The 20,793-nt window shown below is 42.1% G+C and overlaps 1 protein-coding gene across 1 annotated transcript in view; it reads right to left on the bottom strand.

Annotated features, from left to right (window-relative positions):
- MREG (melanoregulin) overlaps nt 1-20,793 on the bottom strand; it is a 119,354-nt gene that overhangs the window by 50,764 nt on the left and 47,797 nt on the right. Inside the window, exon 3 of the mRNA XM_082260914.1 lies at nt 12,908-13,001. Coding sequence (XP_082117040.1) covers nt 12,908-13,001 — 94 coding nt within the window. The remainder of the gene's footprint in view (nt 1-12,907; nt 13,002-20,793) is intronic.

Raw genomic sequence — 20,793 nt, 5'->3', positions numbered from 1 at the left:
AGTCAAGTTGAATTTTTCCAGGTTTAACAGCCACCCCAAACTCTTGAGATGAGATTGAGTCTCCTGGAGATTTTCTAACATCTCTCTGGCATCTATGAAAAGTAGTAAGTTGTCCAGATAAGGGACAATGGAGATCCCCCTCAACCTCAGTGGCTCCAGAGCTTCTGCCATCACTTTGGTGAACACTCTGGGGGAGGACAGCCTGAAAGGGAGAGCCCTGATTCGGAGATGCCAAATGGATTCCCCCAGGTTGACCGCTAGCCAGAGAAGCTTGTGGCAAGACCCTGCTATTGGATGTGTAACTAGGCATCCCTCAGATCTTGAGAAGACATGACGTATCCAGCAGATAGCAGTTTTGTAGATTAGATAGTGTCCCCCTGAAAATGTTTGTACCCTATAGACCTGTTTAGAACCTTTTGATTTAGGATCAATTGATGATTGCCTGAGGGCTTCTTCACCAAGAAGATGTGTGAGTAGAAGCCCCAGCCTTCCTGTTCTTTGGGGACCTGGATGATGACTTGCTGTTGCATCAGCTCCTGCAAGGGAGACATAATTACAAAAGCTATTTCTTGGTCCTTTGGAAGCGGGGAGACAAGGAATCTGCTTTGGGGGAGTTTGAGAACTCTAGGTTGTAAACCCAAGACACAATGTTTTGGATGAAAGGACTTGAGGATAGAGATGGCCTTGCGCTTCGCCCAGTGGTCGGTTTGCGGCGAACTTTGCTCGTTCGCTGTTCGCCGAACATATGGTGATATTCGCGACCGCCATATTCTTTTACATTGTGAAAAAACTTGGACCCATGACACATCAGGTGGTACAGCACAGCCAATTGAGACATTTCAGCACATGGACATACCCTCTACCTTATAAATAGACCTGATGTGGCTGCCATTTTACATTCTGTCTTTTGCCAGTGTAGGGAGAGGTTGCTGTGTGGAGCAGTGACGGACTGTTAGTGACACAAATCGCTAGCTAATAGGTCCACAAAAGTCCTTTTAAGGACTGGTATAGGTTTACTATTGTTTGTGTGCAGTATATAGAGGTGTAATACACTTATAATATGCTTTCTAATATAGAAAGCATATTATAGTGGATTTGTATTATGCAGCATTGTGACTGGTGAGCGGTTCTGCCGCGATACTACAACTTCAAATGTAGTGACAAATGCAATTAGAAAAAAGTATTATAACTGGTGTGATATACCAGTCTCCCCCTAAAAATGACAGGATTGAAGCGGGGTGTTATATATACTTTCATAATAGTGTATTTGGGTACTGCAGAAATTTTGCCTGTTTTTCTGCGTTCCCTCTGCTACACACAGTGACAAACGTTACTGGAAAAAAGTATTATAACTGGTGTGATAGACCAGTGCCCCCCCCCAAAAAAGATTGAAGCGGGGTGTTCTATACCTTCTTCCACATATACTGCACTTCTCTAGAGACTTTTTTCACAGGGTTTTAAAAAAAAAAAAAAGGACAGGCAGAGGAAGAGGCAGGACCTTCCGCAGGGGTGGTAGGGGTAGGGCAGGAGCACCAGGCCGGAGCCAAAGTGGGAAGTTGCAGAAGCTGCTTTCGATTAAGTCAAAAGACGCACCAAACTTGGTTGAGTGGCTCACTCAGCCTTCGTCTTCTTCACCCTCCTCATCCTGTCTCCCACTTATTTATCCTGTGAATGCCTATTGTACCTCCAGCCACAGAATACAAAGTTCTTTGCTGTCAGGTAACCGCCTGTCGGCTAATTTTTGGGGCCTGTAATGGCCGACACTTACTTCTTTATCCTGTGAATGCCTGATTTTTCAGACGAATTGAACCTTATTGGACCCTATATGTATTTGACATGTATTTCCCGGCTGCTGTCAGTTCTGGCTGATTTAGGCCGAGCTATTACACTAAAACTGAGCAATATTACAAAAAACAAAATACAAGTTAAATGTATAAACGATTTATATAACTTATAAAAAAAAAAAAATTATGGCAACTTTTCCAATAGCAGGATCATCTCCTGCACACCCTTCATAGCCTGGTGTTGCCTCTCCTATGCGCTCCTGAATTGTCGAAATTTCGCAGATAAAAAAAAAAAAAATGAATGCTTGTCGATCGCAGATTCGCTTAATACTTCTGGTATGTCAGTGTCCCATGTTGTGGGACTGTGTGTGCACAGCTAGTAAGTATTTTGTGGCTGCAAATATGACCTGGAGGTTTTTCATGTTCGCCTGCCATTGAATGGGACCCGCCGCGAACCTGTGCATTCGCGAACCGTCCCATCATATGTTCGTCCATCATTACTTGAGGAAGCTTGTTCCCATTGTGGGAGAATAACCCCAACTTTCCTCCCACCGGAAGGGGGACATCATTTGCTTTTGGAAGACTGATCCAGGGGCTTGAGGAGAACCCCGACTCTACCTCTGCCCTTTTGGGAGGACCACTTAGGCTTGTGGTCCTGTTCCTTACCCCTCTGGGGCTGCGAAACAGCATGAAAATTTTTCTTTATAGGCGGTTTCTTCTTAGAGGAAAAGGCCTTCTTATCTGCCGTCCTATCCAGGATTGATTCAAGTTCTGAACCAAACAAAAAGGTCCCCAGAAAAAGGTAACCCACACAATTTGATTTTTGAAGCCGAGAATCTAGCAGACATTTTAATTGATTCCGCAGAGGCATCAGCCATGTACTTAACTGCTTTAAACAGCAGGGGAAAAAAGACTCCAATACATTTTTCCTAGATGTCCCAGCTTCCACATGGGTTTTGAGTTGTTCCAACCAGCACTCCAAATTCCTGGCAACCACAGTGGATGCCATAGCCGGTTTAAGGCTGGACCCAGAAGAGTCCCAGGCCTTCTTAAGGCCTGAATCTGTACTTTTATCCATTGCATCCTTTAAAAAAAACACCCATATCTTCGAATGCTAGATCAGTGTGGCGAGAAACTTGAGAAAAGGCTGCATCAACTCTGGGCCTTTTACTCCAAACCTGGGATTCCTAATCCTCAAAAAGGAACCTTCTCTTAAGAGATTTACAGAAGAAATGGGCTTTTTCAGGTTCCTTCTATTCTTTTTTAATGGCTTCTGTTGGAACCTTGTGCACTGGGAAAAAACTTGTGCTTAGACTCATCCAATACATTTTATCATGTACAGACAGCTGGATCTTTTCCTCCTCAATTTCAAGAGTAGTGTAGATTGCTTTGAGCAAATCATCTACCTCATCTAAGTACAGTTTATATTTGGAAGATCTACCAATATGAATCTTCTGAATCCCTGAGGGAGGGAAGTGTACTTGCTCCTTCTCCCTTTGAGACACTGGCCTCTGCCGACTTTAAGGTGGATGCTAAGGAGCTAGAAAAAGTACTCTGCTTGGAGTCTGTCTGTGTCGGCGGAACTTTGACCAATAAGGAACAGACTGAACTCAGTATCAGTTAACTCTTTCACAGAAGAAAATAAATCTTTGCATTGTTGCACAGACTCCTCTTCAACAAGGTCTGCTATACAAGTTTTGCACAGAGGCTTTGGCCAAGTATCTCTTAAGGGATTCTTTCCTTGATACAGAAGGAGACCTGGATTTAGCAGTGACTTAAAAACACAAGGCTATTGCCTACCAAACTAAACCCTGAAACACCAAGGTGAACAGACAAAAAAAAAAAAAAAGAAGGCTAATCAGTGCAAAACCCAGACAGACAAAAAAAAAACTCCCAGCTAAACACTGTAAAGGCTGAGACCATTGCACCCGCCACTAACAGTGGCAGGCTCCAAAGGAGGCAAAAAGGACAAAGGCCCAATAGTGAATAGATGGAGAAAAAAAAAAAAAAAAAAAAAAAAAAAAAAAAAAAAAAAAAAAAAAAAAAGGTACCCCTCTTACCTGGCCGGTGCTAGCGGCGCCTGCATCCACCGATGCTGCCGACCTCTCATCCATCCTGTGCAGAGGGCGCAGCAGAATAAGAAAAATGACTCCTCTTTGAAAAAACCACTCCTGGCATCCCTACGCTCCAGGGACCGGAAGCACCGACTCTTGACCTGCCGACGATCCCTGCGTTCCAGTGGCCAGAACCAATGGCGCAACACCCCCGAAGTCCTGCCTACCAGACATGCGCACTCGCAAGCCAGGACCGACATGCTGGGAAATTCAAAACTATAAACCTTGGCCCGGGCTGCCTACCAGCCCAAGACCTGCGGCTCCCGAGCACCCAGGCGAGAAAACCAGGCGAGGCCTCTGCTCCCCTGAGCCAGAAGGATCAGCAACTACGACAGCATGGGGGGTGCTGGGATGGTCAAAGAAGTAAACAAGGTGGGAAGCTAACCCTTTCCCCACTTGGAGAAAGCTCAGCCCCCTAAGGTTTCTAGCAGTCCTTCCACCATGGTGGAGGAAACACAATAACTGAGGGCATGATGGAGAAGGAGGGATTTAAAGTCTGCAGTGTTTCCTGGGTGGAGCTACGCTCTCTCCAGGCGCTGTCCTGCAAGGCTATTTGAGAAAGCAGGACACGTAGTACTTTTTTTTACCCGCACAGGTTATTGCAACATACTGTACCACATTGCAACCCACTGCAGTGAACACTTTAGAACATTTCAATAATGCAAAGAGTGTGCTGCATTGTGACACCGCTCCCTTCATAGTGTGGTAGAATGCAGCCATTGGTATGGACATCCCTGAAAAGCATGTTACACTTATGACAAGGGCAAAGAAAGCAAAGTGATAGCAGACAATGCCAAATTGTGACTTCAGCACTCCAGTAATGCTACAGCCTTCATATTTATATGAAAAAGATTGACTGTTCTTAAAGGCTAGAATGCCATTCCCCCCACCACCTCATGCGACAGTACCCAAGATGGAGAGCAAGTTAAAGTGTCCTTCTGGAGGGGGAATGAGCCTGACCCTCAATGGACCCTGGCACTCCCCTTGGAGAGGAAACATGGAGGCGCCCACTGTTTGGTTGTGGAGCTCTGAAGATAGTGCTGCCAATGGTTGCCGAATTGTAATTTTGTGCAAAACACCTTGGTGCACATTCCCTTTTTTGCACTGTGACAGCAGGAGTGGGGACAGAGTCCGCAAGACTTGTTTCTGGGAGGTGCAAAAATAAAGAAATAAATAGTGCTGCACGCTGCCAAAGTGATCTATAAAATACAGTGACCTTATTTAAAATTGACCTCAAAGTTGCTGCAAATACAAATTGTGTTCCCACAATAATAAGTGCTGATTGAAAAAAAGATGTGTATTTGCGCTGCTTAAAACAGATCGCTTAATTATATGACCATCCTCTGGTATTAGGTGATATGAGAGATTTTCTAGAATGTTTAAGCACCTATGAAAATGCTCAAACACATTCATATGACAGCAACACCTTATACACCTAAATGACAAATAAAAAATAAATAATAAAAAAAAAAAAAAAATTCCAAAACAAAAAGGAAAGTAGAAAGAAGTCAGTGCTTAGGGCCCTTTACCCTTAAAAATGATGTGCTTCACTGGGAAAAGCTTCCAAATAGTCTGCAGTTTATATCCAAAAACAAAGAAAAAAAAAAAGTGCAAGCGATGAGGGCTCTTCACCCTTATAAATGATGTACTCCACCGCCAGATGATTGTCATACTTCTAGAAGGATTGTTGCCCCTAAAAGCCTGCTTGATCTGTATTAATTTACAGATCTACTTGCAAGGTGCGCAAGCATTTTAGTTGGTGGTGGAGCACATAGTTTTATAAGGGTGAAGCGCCCTCAACACTTGAACCTTTTTTCCTTTATGTTTTTGGATATAAACTGCGGACTATTTGGAAGCTTTTCCAGTGAAGCACATAGTTTTTAAGTGTGAAGGGTCCTAAACACTGACTTTGTTTGAACTTTAGCACATCATTTTTAAATTTATTGCGGTTTTTCATGGTTTGGAATTTTTTTATGCAATTCGAAGTATAAAAAGGTGTTGATGTCATATGAATAGGTTTTTGATGCGAGAGATTTTCTAGATGTTTAAGCACCTATGAATTTATTCACCTAATACCAGATTATGGTCATATAATCAGCCAATCTGTTTTAAAACACGCAAATAAAATATTGCTGAAGGTATCTAAAGTCCTAACCCTCTCTCCATGTGAGCCTGGAACAATAAAACGTCTTTAAAAATACAGAAAGTGACTGGTACCCAATTTTATTTTAATCCTCTACTTAGAGTGGTTCCAAAATGTAACATTGCGCCATATGGTACAACACAAAATTCAGTAACTGCGTTCCAAATGCTTCATGTACACGTTAGAAACAATGCACAAATACCATGCAAATTGTATCTCAATTAAATGTTTGCATGTTAGGAGCAAAACTTTGCATGGCCATGATTAATTAGCATTAGATGGTAACATTTCAGTGAAGTTATCCACTAGTCCCAATCAAAAAGTAAAATACAAATACAGCTGTCTTTAAAACTAGTGTGGAAGCATGCACTGGGATCATGACAAGACCACACTGTTAATAGGACTATATCTTGTCAAACAGATTTTCATTTTATTGAAGCCTAAAAACATCCAATTTAATAGCTATAGAGTAAGAAAAAAAGAAAAAAGAAAAGAAGAGAAAATAGAAGAATAAGAAAAGAAAAAGAAAGACAACTATTCTTATATATTCACATTGTACTGTAAAATTAGTTTTATAGTAGCTATAGTAAAGTGAAAAAAAAAAACCCAGCTTACCAGTCCTTAAATATGGTTGCTGCATTGTTTTCTTTGTTGGGCTTTTTTTCCCCTAAATTGGCCACAGATGGATAAAAATTCAGCCGGTTTAGCATGAACCATCTGAATCGATCAGCAGGTGGTCGTTCCTGTCTGACAGAAGTCCATCAATAGATCTTTCGTCAATCAGCTGCTGCAGCCTCATTTGTGTGGCTGGAGGAATCTGTTATTTCTGGTTTAGCCCGCTGGCTGAATGAAAACAAAGAAAACCAACCCATCTATGGCCAGCTTTAGCTTTCACTTTATGAACTTGCCATTAACACCCTCCATATACTAGGAAGACAACGCTCACTCATTATTTTGTATCTCTGGGAGGAGCAGGGTTGACACCCTAGAACAGGAAATGTTAGGACTACAGAATACCTCATTCTCTTCTCCATAACATAGTGGGGAGGTGTTCTGTAGTCCACAGAGAGAACTAGGCAGGGAAAAAACAGTGCAGCAGAGGAGGAGCATACAGGAAGTTATACGCTCACTGGGTTTCTGGCAGGATTAACAGTTTTATATTTTGAATTTATCGAACAGATTTGACAAAATACTTTCAAATGGTAAATTTAACAAAGAAGAAGAAAAAAAATAAATAAAAAAGTAGTATATCGTTAGGTGTTACTAACAACAGTAATACGAGTCTGTATATGCAGTAAAGCATGCTTGTTACACTCACTGTGGAACCTAAGGGGTTAATCCTTCACATTGTGTAAAAAGGCTGTTTGATCCTGTCTTCTCTGAGCCTCCCTTTCTTTTACTGTCCCCAATCCATCTGCTGATAGTTCAGAGCCGTGGGGGCACTCTGCATGTGCTTAGTTTGGTGTGTATTGCTAGAGAGTTTTTTTTTTTTATTGGGAGAGTGCATTTTATTAGCACTGGGCCAATCAGCACTGTCCAGCACTTTTTTTTTAGTAAGACAAAAGTAAAAAAGGAACATTTGTGTACCTGCCATGTAGTTCTAAGAGAGAAATTGTACATTCGTATTAAATTCTGTACAGTCAGTTTTATGGACAAATACAATTTGAAGTGTCCATGTTGGTGGCACACATCGGAAACAAACACCAACAAGAGAAGGATCTGGGTGTTCTGGTAGATCATAAGCGTATAATTGGCATGCAATGCCAAGCTGCGGTTCCCAAAGCGCGCAAAATACTTTTTTTGTATTAGGAGAGGCACGGACTGCAGGCATAGAGATATCATTTTGCCCCTGTACAAATTAGTAAGACCTCATCTGGAATATGCAGTTCAGTTTTGGGCACCAGTTCTCAATAAGGATATAAATCGGGGAACTGGAGAAAGTGCAGAGAAGGGCAACCAAACTGATAGGTGTAGCTTTTTTTTTTTTTTTTTTTTTTTTTTTTTAATCATGCTTTTGCCCTATTGCTGCAGCATGTTGCAATGTTTTAGAATACATAGCAATGTGCAAAAAATGCTACATTTTTTTTTTTTCAGTGCTCACTAAGGCCCCTTTCACATGGTTGGTACGCCCAACGGACTTCGTTTTTCTCAGCGGGGATCGATCCCCTGAGCAGGCAGATGATGGCTCCGTCTCCGCTTACTTTGCAGAAATGGAGCTGTCAGAGCCCAGCTCTCCTCTATGGGAGATCGGATGATAACGGACCGCCTGTCCGTTTTCATTTAATCTTATCAGATCCAATCCTCCAGACAGATAGAAAATAGGGTTTCCATCCATCTGGATTTCACGGACAGGATCAGATCAGATAGCAGCGGGTGTCAGCGAACATGTCTCCATTGACATCTGCTGCTCCATAGGGTTGCATAAAGCATCCGATCAGGTCTGCCTGAAACAATGAAAGGGGCCTAACACAGCGCATTGGTGTGAACTGAAGCCATAGTACATACAGCTGTTTGTCTACTCCTTGTTTTGTGAGTAATACAGCCAATGCAGATGGTGTGAACAAGCACAAATTTCTGGGATGAGATTGTCTCCATGAGTTTCTGAGGCTAGAATTCATAACAAGAAAAAAAAAAAAAAAAACACAAACAATGCTGAGTAGTAGCAGCTTCAGTGCTGATCAAAGAAGCAACTCGAGACAGGACATTTCAATACAAGCAATAGAAAGGTTTTTAACTTTAAGCTGGAGGTAGAAAATCCCTTTGAGTCCCTCCTTATTTTAAAACTGTATTGCAAGTGGCAGTGGTGTGCAATATCCCATGTAAGACCTATATGTGTCAAGCCTCGTACATACGCAACGATTATCAGCCGACAGATCGTCCGACTTTTGTCCAAGTTGTGTTTTGTTAGTTGGAATGTGCCTAGACTGCACACAAATTTTCTCGGCCAACAAAAATCTATTTCAGAAGTGATGTCATGTGTTGGTTTGTTTTCGTTGTGTTTTTTCTTCACTGAGCATGCCCAGACTTGCTCGTCAGATTTTTCCCTGTCAAAATCTGTACTGACTGCACGAAAATCGGCCGTTGTGTTGACGGCCAACAAAAATTTTATAGTCTGCACACCAGATTTTTTTTTCGGCCGAAAAGTCGGAGTTGGTTGTCAGAAGCATCATACTAACAAGCCGGAAATCGGCACGTTGGCCGAAAATTCCCTGCCAATTTTCGACGCGTGTGTACGGGGCTTTAGGGTGGTAGAGTAAATTTGACCGAGTTACTATAGGTTACTGCTCTGTTTCTGCGGGGTAGTCATGCCACACAAATTCTATTACTATTGCTTTATATCTACTATTACCAATCCATATTTACATAGTCTGGTTGAAAAAGTCCATTTAGTTCAAACAATAAAAGTGGAAAAAAAAAAATGATACTATCCTAGATACACAATCCTATACCCACAGTTGATCCAGAGGAAGGCAAAAAAAAAAAAAAAAAAAAACGCAAAGCATGATCCAATTTTCTCAAGCAGGGGGGAAAAAAATATTTTGTGATTCACCGAGAAGGTAAAGATCAACTTTACCTATAAATGTTAGAATCTAGTTTATATTATGTACATTATGAAAGAACCCAGTCCTTTTTCAAAGCAATCTACTGAGCTGGACAGAACCAGTTCTTGAGGGAGTCTATTCCCAATTTTCACAGCTCTTACTGTGAAGAAACCTTTCCATATTTGGTGATTACCTTAAAGTGAATAAATGTACACCACTAGTTCACTATATGGACCCCTTATGTATTTATACATGTTGATCATATCCCCCCTTAACCTCCTCTTCTCAAGAGAGAAAAAATTCAGTTGCTCTAATCTTTCCTCCTAGCTGTTCGATCAGGTCCACCTGTCAGTATTTCAGGCGGACCTGATCAGACCCTCCAGTCACTTCTTTGGAGCGGCAAATTTAAGCTGACAACTGCCACTATCCGATCCTTTCCGCCAAAAACAGACGAATGGCAGTCCTATTCCCCATCCCTTAGACGGATCAGATCAGATGGAAACAGACAGGTAGTCCTGTAGAGGAGAACGGGGCTGTGTCTGTTCTTCAAAACATAACTGAATGGATGTGGTCTGTGAAAAAAGGGGCCTAACAAGTCCCCTAGACCGAAACAAGCAGTTAACCATTGCAAAGCAGGTGCAGCCCCAATGCAAGAGAGGATTTTTAGATTTCCTGGAATTCAGCTTAGACCCCTTTCACACGAATGCCGCCACTAAGCAGAATCCGCTTGCTCTGTGGAGAATCTCTCCGCTGAGCAGGCCAATGACAGGTCTGTGTCCCCTCTGCTATGCAGAACAGACACAGACACAATCCCGTTCTCCTCTACAGGACCACCTGTCTGTTTCCATCTGATCCGATGTACGCATGGGGAATAGGACCGCCATTCGTCTGTTTTTGGTGGACAGGATCAGATAGCGGCGGTTGTCAGCTTACATCTGCCGCTCCAAAGAAGTGACTGGAGGGTCTGATCAAGTCCGCCTGAAATACTGACAGGTGGACCTGATTGGACAGGACAGCCAGTGTGAAAGGGGCCTATATAACTTCTGGTCATAAAAATGTATACCTTTGTGTGTTAGTTAAAGGCACTACAAAAATGGGCGGCACAGCGGTGTAGTGGTTAGAACTTTCACCTAGCAGCAAGAGGGTCGCTGGTTCGAATCCCAACCACGACACTACCTGCCTGGAGTTTGCATGTTCTCCCTGTGTGGGTTTCCTCCCACACTCCAAAAAGACATGCTGGTAGGTTAATTGGATCCTGTATAAAAAATAAAAAAAAATTGGCCCTACTATGTATGTATTAATGTGAGTTAGGGACCTTAGATTGTAAGCTCCTTGAGGGCAGGGACTGATGTGAATGTGCAATGTATATGTAAAGCGCTGCGTAAATTGACAGCACTATATAAGAACCTGAAATAAATCAAATTCAAAAAACATGCAACGATAGTGCTGTACTCTTTTGTTCAGTGGGAACACTATTACCTGCAGATTTTTTTTGTAGCAAAAAAGAACGTGTTTTACACAATAACTTCCAATGCAAAGCATTACAAAGATACACAAAAGTTTAAAATGCAAGGGGCCTTGAAATGCAAAGATAACAAGCTTGTCCTCTAGGTTTGATAAAAAAGGTTGATCTATGCAGGTAAACCACTTCAGCTTTTAGCTGCATATACTGCAATAATGCTACTTGTAGGGGAGGGGGGTCACCGAACCCAACAAACCACGTGTCTTCCACGTACACATTTTTTTTTTTTATTATTAGCGTAATACAATGCAATTCAATAGGCAATGTCCTAGCAAATATCATTGCATTTTGGTAAGTGCAATGCCTTAACCAAAGTGCACTGGCCTTAGGCCTCTTTCACACGGCCGTTCCGTTTTTTTTACTCCGCTCCGGCACTTTTTTTTTTTTTTTTCCACGGACACGGATGACACTTGTGTCATCCGCTCCGTATGTCCGCATATCATCCCACCTGTTTGCGGATGATATACGGACATAATGTATGTCTATGGGGATTGTGGATGTCAGCGGAGGACACCGCTGACATCCGATTTTGCATCCGTTCCGTTTTTTAAAAACGGAAGAAACATAGGGTTCTGTTCCGTTCCAAAAAAACGGAACAGAACTGAAAGGAAGCAAATCGGATGTCAGCGGATGGTCATCCGCTATCCCATTGACATGCATTATGTCCGTATATCACCCGCAAACGGATGGGGTGATATACGGACATAAGGAGCAGCCGTGTGAAAAAGGCTTTACTGTTCAGTGAGTCCTGCAAGTAACATTAATAAATTCTTATTTGGTGCATCAGCCCCCATTCACACCTGAGCGTAGTGTTGTACAATTCCCGAAGAGTGACAACTCTCAAGGTGAAGAATTCCAATTATTTTTCAAAAGGCTCATTTACACCTGAGCTTTGTGTCACATATCTCCGGAATCTGAAAAAAGTGCGTGAGCAGCAACACACCTTTGGACCTATCAACTTTAAATGGTTTTCAAAAATGTATACAATCATCCCCATATTATTTTAAACCGAAAAAGAAAGAAAATAACCCTTTGGGACTATAAAAGATAACCACTAAAGTTTTACAACAGAGTTTCTTCTATACATCAAGATCATTGGACTTTTTATGTCACGTTGGATGGAGAATCATGCAGGTTTAAAAATGCTTAAATAGAAATATGACGTATGAATGATGTACTTTGTTATGGGTTTCTAAGTAATAAGCTGCCTAACCATTTTTTATCATATCCCATGGTTGTTACAAATAACATATTTAAAACTTTTTCAAAATACTTTTAGTGGTTACTTTTATAGTCCCAATGGGGGCATTTCTTCTTTTTCTGTCTACATAACCTTTAATGCGAGTGCAAAAAAAATAAATAAAAAAAATTATATATAAATAATATATTTTCACACCCTATGTGTTCCTAATTAAGAGTCTGTGCTGCAAAACACACACAACTTTGCTCCTATACTACAAGTTGCATGTACAAAAAAAAAAAAAAAACGCTTAGCTACGTTCACACTAAAATGTTCATGGGGGATCATACACAGCTATAAGTTGTTGGTACTCCTACTCTACATTTGATCTTCAGTTTACAGGTTCCAGAAGTATAATAAATGTCCTTAAGTAAAGGCGAGGTCTAGGTACTCCACATACCACAAGTATTAGGTTATTAAACCTGTCCAACAATCTATCATGTTTTTCAGGACTCCTCACAGGTAAAATGCTTTCACACAAGTTTCTTGGATAGTCCAAGGTTAGAAAAAAAAGTCAGTTTTACTATTTTTTTTTTTTTACAAAATAAAAACTACTACTTACTTGACTAAAGGCTGCTTCTCGTTTTTCGGATAATCGATGCACCCCAGTCTCACGCAACACAGAGCACACAGCCAGTCCTTCAGCCCCATGGATTCTAGAGCAAGACAAGAGACATGCAGTGAGCAGACTGAAGGCTCACCTTCCTCTTCTTTCCACGCTCATAGCATATAAAGCGCCTGTCAATATGAGGAGTGTGTACAAAACCAGACGCTCAGGTACAATGCACAGTCCAAAATGACTTTTTCAGCTCTAGCACAGAGTAAAACATTCCCTGGAATAATATAAAATGGAGAGGCAGGCTAGCTAAAAGCTCAAGAGCTCAGTCATGTGGCTAAGTAACTCTAACCTGCCTGACGATCAACCATTTCTAAGTGCTAATTACTTATTAGCATTTGTGTGGAAGGTTTTGTAAGAGGTACACTGCACAGCCTAGTGCAAGCTCAAACGAAACATTGCTGAATGGCTTGTCAGCTTGCCCATCAAACTAGTTGTATAACTGGAATTTTTACTTTAGAGAATGATCCTGTAGAATAATTAAAATGTTATACAATGTTTTTGTATTGAAGAGAACCAACCTAAGGGGATACCTTTGTTTGATGCTAAACGCCATTGCTAGCATTTGTCCATTTGTAAATGCAGCATGTTTTTATTAGCCAACTTTGTAAAGAAAAACTTTATGTACACTAATTTTAATTTTTCATTAGTTCAGGCATCTTAAAATTAAAATGAAAATTTTTTTTGGGTACTTTACCATAAAAATAAAAAAGGGCAGCAGGCATCTTCATTTTCATATAGGGCTACTTAATACAAAGACCAGGCGCCTTCACTTTGAGAATAAATCTTAAAACTAAACCCACATATGAAAACTGTTTTACCTTCCAAAAGGAATTGTATCACGGTCCATCAGGTCATCAGATAGCCTTGTCAAGACAGGGTAATTGATCTTTCTCTGCTGCAGTTTCATGTTCACTTACAGGTCTCCTCCCTTACCCCGCCCTGTGACCGTATCACTGATTGCAGAGCTGCATTCATTTTTGTTTTTTAATATATATGCCTGGAGTTCAGCTTTCAAATTTTAGTTATGGCCTGTGTTTACGGACTTGGGCACTCAGGCCTATAGCCTGTGACTTGAGCTGACACGTGCTGCATGCAGGCAGTCCATGTAAGTGTATAGGGATGCAGGGAGTGCACAGAGCCAGCTGCTCATCCCAATTTGACAGTTTTAATTTTGGGCAACTCAGCCACATGCTTATCAAATTAGGGTGAGTGACTGTGTCCAGGCACCTCCTATAGAATTAAATGGGCTGCCTGTATGCACCACCTGGTGACTCAGGCCGCATAAACACACAGCCCATTCATGATCTATTGGCTTCAGCACTCATGGTAATGAGGCCTTTAGGGAAATCTGTTGCAAAAAGAATATAAGAGCTACCTTTGCTAACCTAGTTATGAAAAGCATTTAGCTACCAAAGTAAAAAATTAAGAGATATGAAGCTTCTGCTCTAACTGAAATTTCCTACACCAAAAACTATAGAGGTGGGCTCTGCTCTAAAGCTGAAATTTAATCCCCTTATACTTTGCCTTCCCTAGTCCCTACATTCAATCCTCATCAACCCGCTAATGCAAATTTTTTAATAAAACCATCCTATTTTCATTACATACCTTATTTTATACCCAGTAATGTCATCACTGGATCTCTCTGTTGTTATTGCTTTAAACTGCACTAAGCCCTATAGATCTAAACAGTGGCCTAATATGGCACAGTCCTCAGCAGTAAAGGATAGGAGGGATTAGTTCCAATTTAAAGGCTAAGTTGGACTATGCAGTTAAGGGGCTCCAGTAGCTTCATGCAATTGCCATACCTTTAAGCCATTTTTGGCATTCCTAAAGCCTGTCCAAAAAACTTCCATATTGTTAGTCTTGGCTAGTTGCTGCCCAAAGCCACAGTGGCTGGGCTCAGCAGTACTGTGACTAGGGGGGAGAATGTTTGTTCTTGTGATGCTGGAGGTTAGTGCTCAATGTAAGCCGTGCCCTACATTGAGCACTCACTGGATGGGGGAATGCTAACGATAAGGCTGCATTCACATGTCAGCGTTTGGATCGCGGGCAGAACCGCCGCGGTTCCGCCCGCGATCCGGAGATTATTGCAAATCGCGGGACGCCTAGCGTTGCCCGTTGATTTGCAATAGCCCCCCAAACGCCGAGCGATGTTGCCGCGATTTCCGCCTGCCGAATCGCGGCAACATCGCGCAAACAAAATTGCGGGACGCAATACGCTCCAAAGAAGCTCTTCTTTGCGGCAACATCGCTCGGCGTTTGGGGGGCTATTGCAAATCAACGGGCAACGCTAGGCATCTCGCGATTTGCAATAAATCTCCGGATCGCGGGCGGAACCGTGGCGGTTCTGCCCGCGATCCATACGCTCACATGTGAACGGAGCCTTATGCCCCATACACACGTGCAGATTATCTGCAGACTTTTGTCTGCAGACTTACCTTTTCTGTGTAGTGCAAGGGCCTGCCGGATTGCATACAAATTGAAAGTGTTTAGGTTTGACCTCATATTATATGGTTTTGGTAAGTCTGCAGACAAAAGTCTGCAGATAATCTGCACGTGTGTATGGGGCATTAGGCTTGATTCAAATCTATGCATGTTGCTTTTAAATGTTTTTGCTGTGCATTCTGCATTTTTACTGTGATTTTACTGCGATTTTGCAGTGATTTGCGTTTTTTTGTGGAAAATTTGTTGTTGGGTAGATTTAAAAACGCAAATTGCAGTAAAAACACACTACATGCTTTTCTGCAGCTTTTCCATTGAATTCTATTAACCCAAAAAATCAAAAAAAGCACCGTTTTTTTATTTTAAAAAGTCCCTGACCAAAATACAGAGGCACAAAAATGCATTAATGTATACATGTTCCATGTTAAAAAATGTCCTGCGTTTCAGCAAAAAAGCCTTAAAAAATGCATTGCTGTAAATGGAGTCTTAGGGCTCTTTCACACGGTCCACCTCCGTAGGCGGATCCAAGCTGCTCAGCAGGGGATCGTAAACACAGATCAACGCTGAGCAGGCAGGTGACATCTCCCTCTCCGCTCTGTGTGTGGAGAGGGAAGTATCAGAGCCCCATGCATCTCTATGCGGAGATCGGATGAGAGCGGACCGCCTGTGCGCTCTCATCCGATCCCATCCGATCCAATCCCCTGGACAGATGGAAAATAGGGTTTCCATCCGTCCGGATTTCACGGACAGGATCGGATGCGGATGGCAGCGGGTGTCAGTGGACATGTCTCTGCTGACATCCGCTGCCCCATTGGGATGCATGGAGGATCCGATCAGATCCACCTAAAAAACTGACAGGCGGATCTGATCGGAGCGCTCGTGTGAAAGGACCCAAAGGCAACCAATTCAAATCAGATAGCTGTAATGCATCTGGATGTCTGAAAATATCCTGCTGCTTTTTTTGCAACATACTGCATTGCACGCTGAAGAGAAAGTTTGATGTTGTTTTGGTGTCAGTGGCCACACTGTCAACCCCCCCTTCCCCCCCAAACAATCAATGGCTGTTAAACCCACATCCTGCACTGGTACTCGTGAGTAGTGCCAGTTAACACCCTTCCCTTCACTGGTTAGTAGCAGTGTATTTTAATACACAACAGTTTCATTGGTGGTTAAGGTAGTATTTTTTACACCCTCTACCCATGCATTGGTGATCAATGGAAGTGTTTTTAACCCCTCACCCTGTTTTCCTGTATTGGTGGTCAGTGCAGTGTTTTTTATAACCCGCAACCCGCCTCCCCATATTGGTGATCAGTGCCAGTGTTATTTAACCCCCCTTACACTGGTCATCACTGGCAATATTTTTTTTAAATCCTCCCCACATTGATGGTCAGTGCATTGTTTTTTCACCCTCTTGTCCGTGAGGAGCAGACCCCTCCATTTTGCACACAGCATGTGACCTGTCACATCGGCCTCAGATATTTGGTGGACTATTTAGGTTGCAGAGAGAGATATCTCTGTGTGACCTGTGGACTGAACATGGGCAGAGCAGCTATGCCCTAATAAGCCCTTTTCTGTAGCACTTTGGGTGATTGAAGAGGAGCGCCCTATATCCAAAAAGAGAAAGGTCTCACTTGATGTGCTGTATTTTATGACGAGTGGGTACATTTTGAAAGGGTTAAAGTGATTGCAAAGTCTAATTTTTTATTTTTTAAATAACAAACATGTTATACTTACCTGCTCTGTGCAGTGGTTTTGCGCAAAGTGGCCTGGATCCTCCTCTTCTCGGGTCCCTCTTCTGTGCTCCTGACCCCTTCCTCCTGTTGAGTGTGGGGGCACCCGAGCCGAGTCACAGGTCCCTGTGTCAATTCAGACATGGAACTGTGACCCGGCCCCATTCCATCTCTCTCCTGATTGGCTGACTGACTTTGATTTCCAACAGGGGGAGCCAATCACACTGCGCTGCTGTCTCAGCCAATGAGGAGGGGAGTCCTGGGCAGCTGAGAAACTCCTGCAACATCGCTGGATAAAGATGGTCCCAGGTAAGTATTGGGAGGCTGAGGGGGGCTGCTGCACACAGGTTTTTTTTTATCCTAATGCATAGAAAAAAAAACCTTCTGCCTTTACAATCCCTTTAAATTCTGTATTTCTTCAAGAGTGGTTACATTTTGAGAGGCTTCAATTCAATCAGCAGCTCTGCAGTAGCCAGCCTTGTGGAGCAGAGACAGCTGTTGTCTATGCTTCACAGGGCTGGCTGCTGCAGAGCTGCTGATCAAAGTTAACCCTCTCAAAATGTAACCACTCTTCAAGAAATACAGAACTTAACCCTCTTAAAATTTAACCAATCTTCAAGAAAAACAGCCCTGAAGAAGGGGGAGGCAATTTCCCTGAAACGCGTTGGGTCTACGTGTTTACTTTTATCTCCAAAAAATAACTATAAAATTCATCAAGTGAGACCTTTCTATTTTTGGACATAGGGCGCTCCTCTCCCATCACCCAAAGTGTTTACTTCAGTAACGTCTCCATTGTCGTTATCAGAAAGGTAGCAGCCCCCAATGGAGTCTATCACTTACCACCTACAGTTGGGATAGAACCCATTGGAAGCACTTCCCTCTGCATCTGCTACACAGTAACTTGCTGCTAGGCAGCTGCGAGCGGTATCAGTCCAGCAATGTCTTCCACTCAAACTTTTCTGTAGCAGGCTTCCTAGTGGAGTATTTGTTGACTCGCATGCGAGCCTGTCTACACACAGCTGCACACAACTTTAATCCAGCCAGGACTTTATTTCTGTGTGTTTTAATGCTGGGTGCTGCAAAGCAACTCAGTGCCCAGAACCCTGCTGCAGCTATTTAAAGTCAGCAGGTGCCCAACAGGTGATGGACCCAGTCTAGGACATGGCAGGTTGCACACTGGGATCAGGCGGTCTGCGTGTTGGTCACCAGGGCAGTAGAGGGTACTCGATGGCACATAGACTAGACATGGCACATGAGCTTTATTATGCATCCTATCTTCTAAGTTCTTCCTTTGCAGAAAATGAAATGACAGCTGGTCTAGGAAACTTGAGCTTGTGATAGATCAAACATACTGGCGTCTACAAGAAAAGGTCAGTACTGCCATTTACTTGCTTACAGACATACATGCACAAGCCTAATTAAATGATCTGCAATATAAAAGCAGTCATTTTCCTTCTCATTAACATGAAAAGGAGTGGAATGGAAATGATCTTACACAAGCTACTTGTGTAACAAAGCTTTTTGCATATCACAGATTGCCCCTTGCAGAGTTTTAGTTTACAGGCAACAGGAACCTGATTTATGTGTTCAGAAGTAATCATCTTTGAAAAGTAGAAATGTATTATCAATTGTAATACAAAAAATGCATACATTTAACTAACAAAGGGGCATATTCCATCTTGTAATGTAAATATTGGTGTGTTTTCTATGTGTTGTTGTGCCAGCTGCATCACATGATGTTAAAAGTGATATGCAACAGTTTCTATTGATGCCCAAAAGTGTGAACCAAAACAATAAGGCACTTGCACCAATGTTCTATGTTAAAAATGATTCTAAATGATACACCATTACCACAGTGGTGTAAATATTGTAGTGTAGAGGGAGCATTTGTAAGGTGAGTATAACTCAGAACTTTATACTTACCTCTCCTCCAGAAAGCTCCCTTGTCTGTGCCAAAATCTTCTCTCTGGCTTCTTCCAGGTTCAGGGTCTAATGGAGTTAGGATTATGTAACTCCCATACACACGCACTGGAACAAACTAATTTGGGTGCTGAGGTCTGCTGTAAATGTACACTAAAATGTGTGTGCTTTTTTTAGCCTACAAATCATATTTCGTATTTTGGCTTTTGCCTCTGCAGCTATTACTGCTCAAAGAACTCCTATAAATATTCTGAATAGGTGATGGCTAATGGTTTGTGAATTTCAGTGATTCTAAGTATTCAAATATGTCTAGATTCACCCACTTTATTTACTACGATTCAAAATTTGTAAAAATAAATATTAATAATAGTTTTAGGTTCTAATAGCTTTTGACATGAATCCACAAATGATTGTGCATGTTATTATTTCTTAAAATAGCACTAGCTTCTGTCCTTATCAGCAGGTAAAGGCAATTAATACCAACATCATTACCAGAGAAATTATCGGGCAATTCACTGAACTATAATACATACAGTATTTTCATATCCGTTTGTTGTTTGACTTACATTGTACTTCCTATTCAAATATTAAGCAATGATACTTGTGTTCATGGAATCCTGTACTATTGCACTTTTGTGAGTGGAAGAAGAATAGCAAATGTTGTAGTGCATGAAAGTTCCTCCTGCTGGTCCATTATGTCATTTACTTCATTGAAGATAATCTTTGTGTAGCACCCTCCTAGTTGGAGACTTGGATGTCAGGCAAATTTAGTTATTTTTGCTTCCTCTGTAATCATTTGAGCAGCTATTGATTTCTTTGGGCTGTGCTAGATCTCATAGGTTGCAGGTTTGACTGATTCCCCTGCCTTCTGGAAGTTTCCAGAACATAGGGCTGGGAGAGTAAAATGGGCAGCTTGAATTTATTGTGCTTCAGCTAATCCATGAGGAGGTTTGTCTAGAAGGTGACTAGGGAGAACGAAAATAGTCTGGGATCTGGGGCAGCCCTGTTCTTGTCCTGCTGGAGAAGATCTTCAGAGGCAGCTACCTCTTTGGGGCTTTTCTACTGGACTTTGCTCATGATCATCAAAGACTTAGCTGTTGCAGAGCTGGGTAGCCTATTCCTAAGTATCCTTGAAGCCAGCTAAGGGACTTCCTTTAAGGATCTGATCTGGAGAACTCACTGAAGAATGCCAAGTGGAAGCTGGAAAGTGTATAGCTGTCTTGTGCCATTGTGAGTAATAACCTCTCCCTCACTGAAGAGTGTTAGATGGAAGTGGGAAAGGGAGTGAGGAATTTATTTATTTCAGGAATTTACATAGCACCAGTTGCATCAACCCAAGAATTCAAGTAGCCAAACTTAATCTAAGGTCCCTATCTCACATGCTAGGGCCCAATAACCCACCAACATGCCTTTGGATTGTGGGAGCAAACCAGAGTACCCAGAGAAAACCCACACAAGCAGAGGGAGAGCATGCAAACTCCATGCAGGTGCTGTCCTGGTTGGGATTAGAACTAAGGACCCTAGTGCCCCAAGATAGGAGTGGTAACTAGTCACATTCTCTCTGGTGAGAAAAAGGACAGAAAACAGCAATGGGGTGAGCATTGATCAGTGACTCTTTCCTGAAGAGCTACCAGAGGAAACACCCCCTGACAAAGTCAATTATTGCATTCCTATAGTCACGTTGTCTTATAAAAAGGATAACTTCTAAAATAGCTACATTTCTCTGGGCCTGATGCA

The sequence above is a fragment of the Pelophylax lessonae genome (genome assembly GCF_965119305.1).
Source record: "Pelophylax lessonae genome assembly, chromosome: 6".
NCBI classification, from domain to species: domain Eukaryota; kingdom Metazoa; phylum Chordata; class Amphibia; order Anura; family Ranidae; genus Pelophylax; species Pelophylax lessonae.
This window is presented reverse-complemented; position numbering and strand designations above follow the sequence as displayed.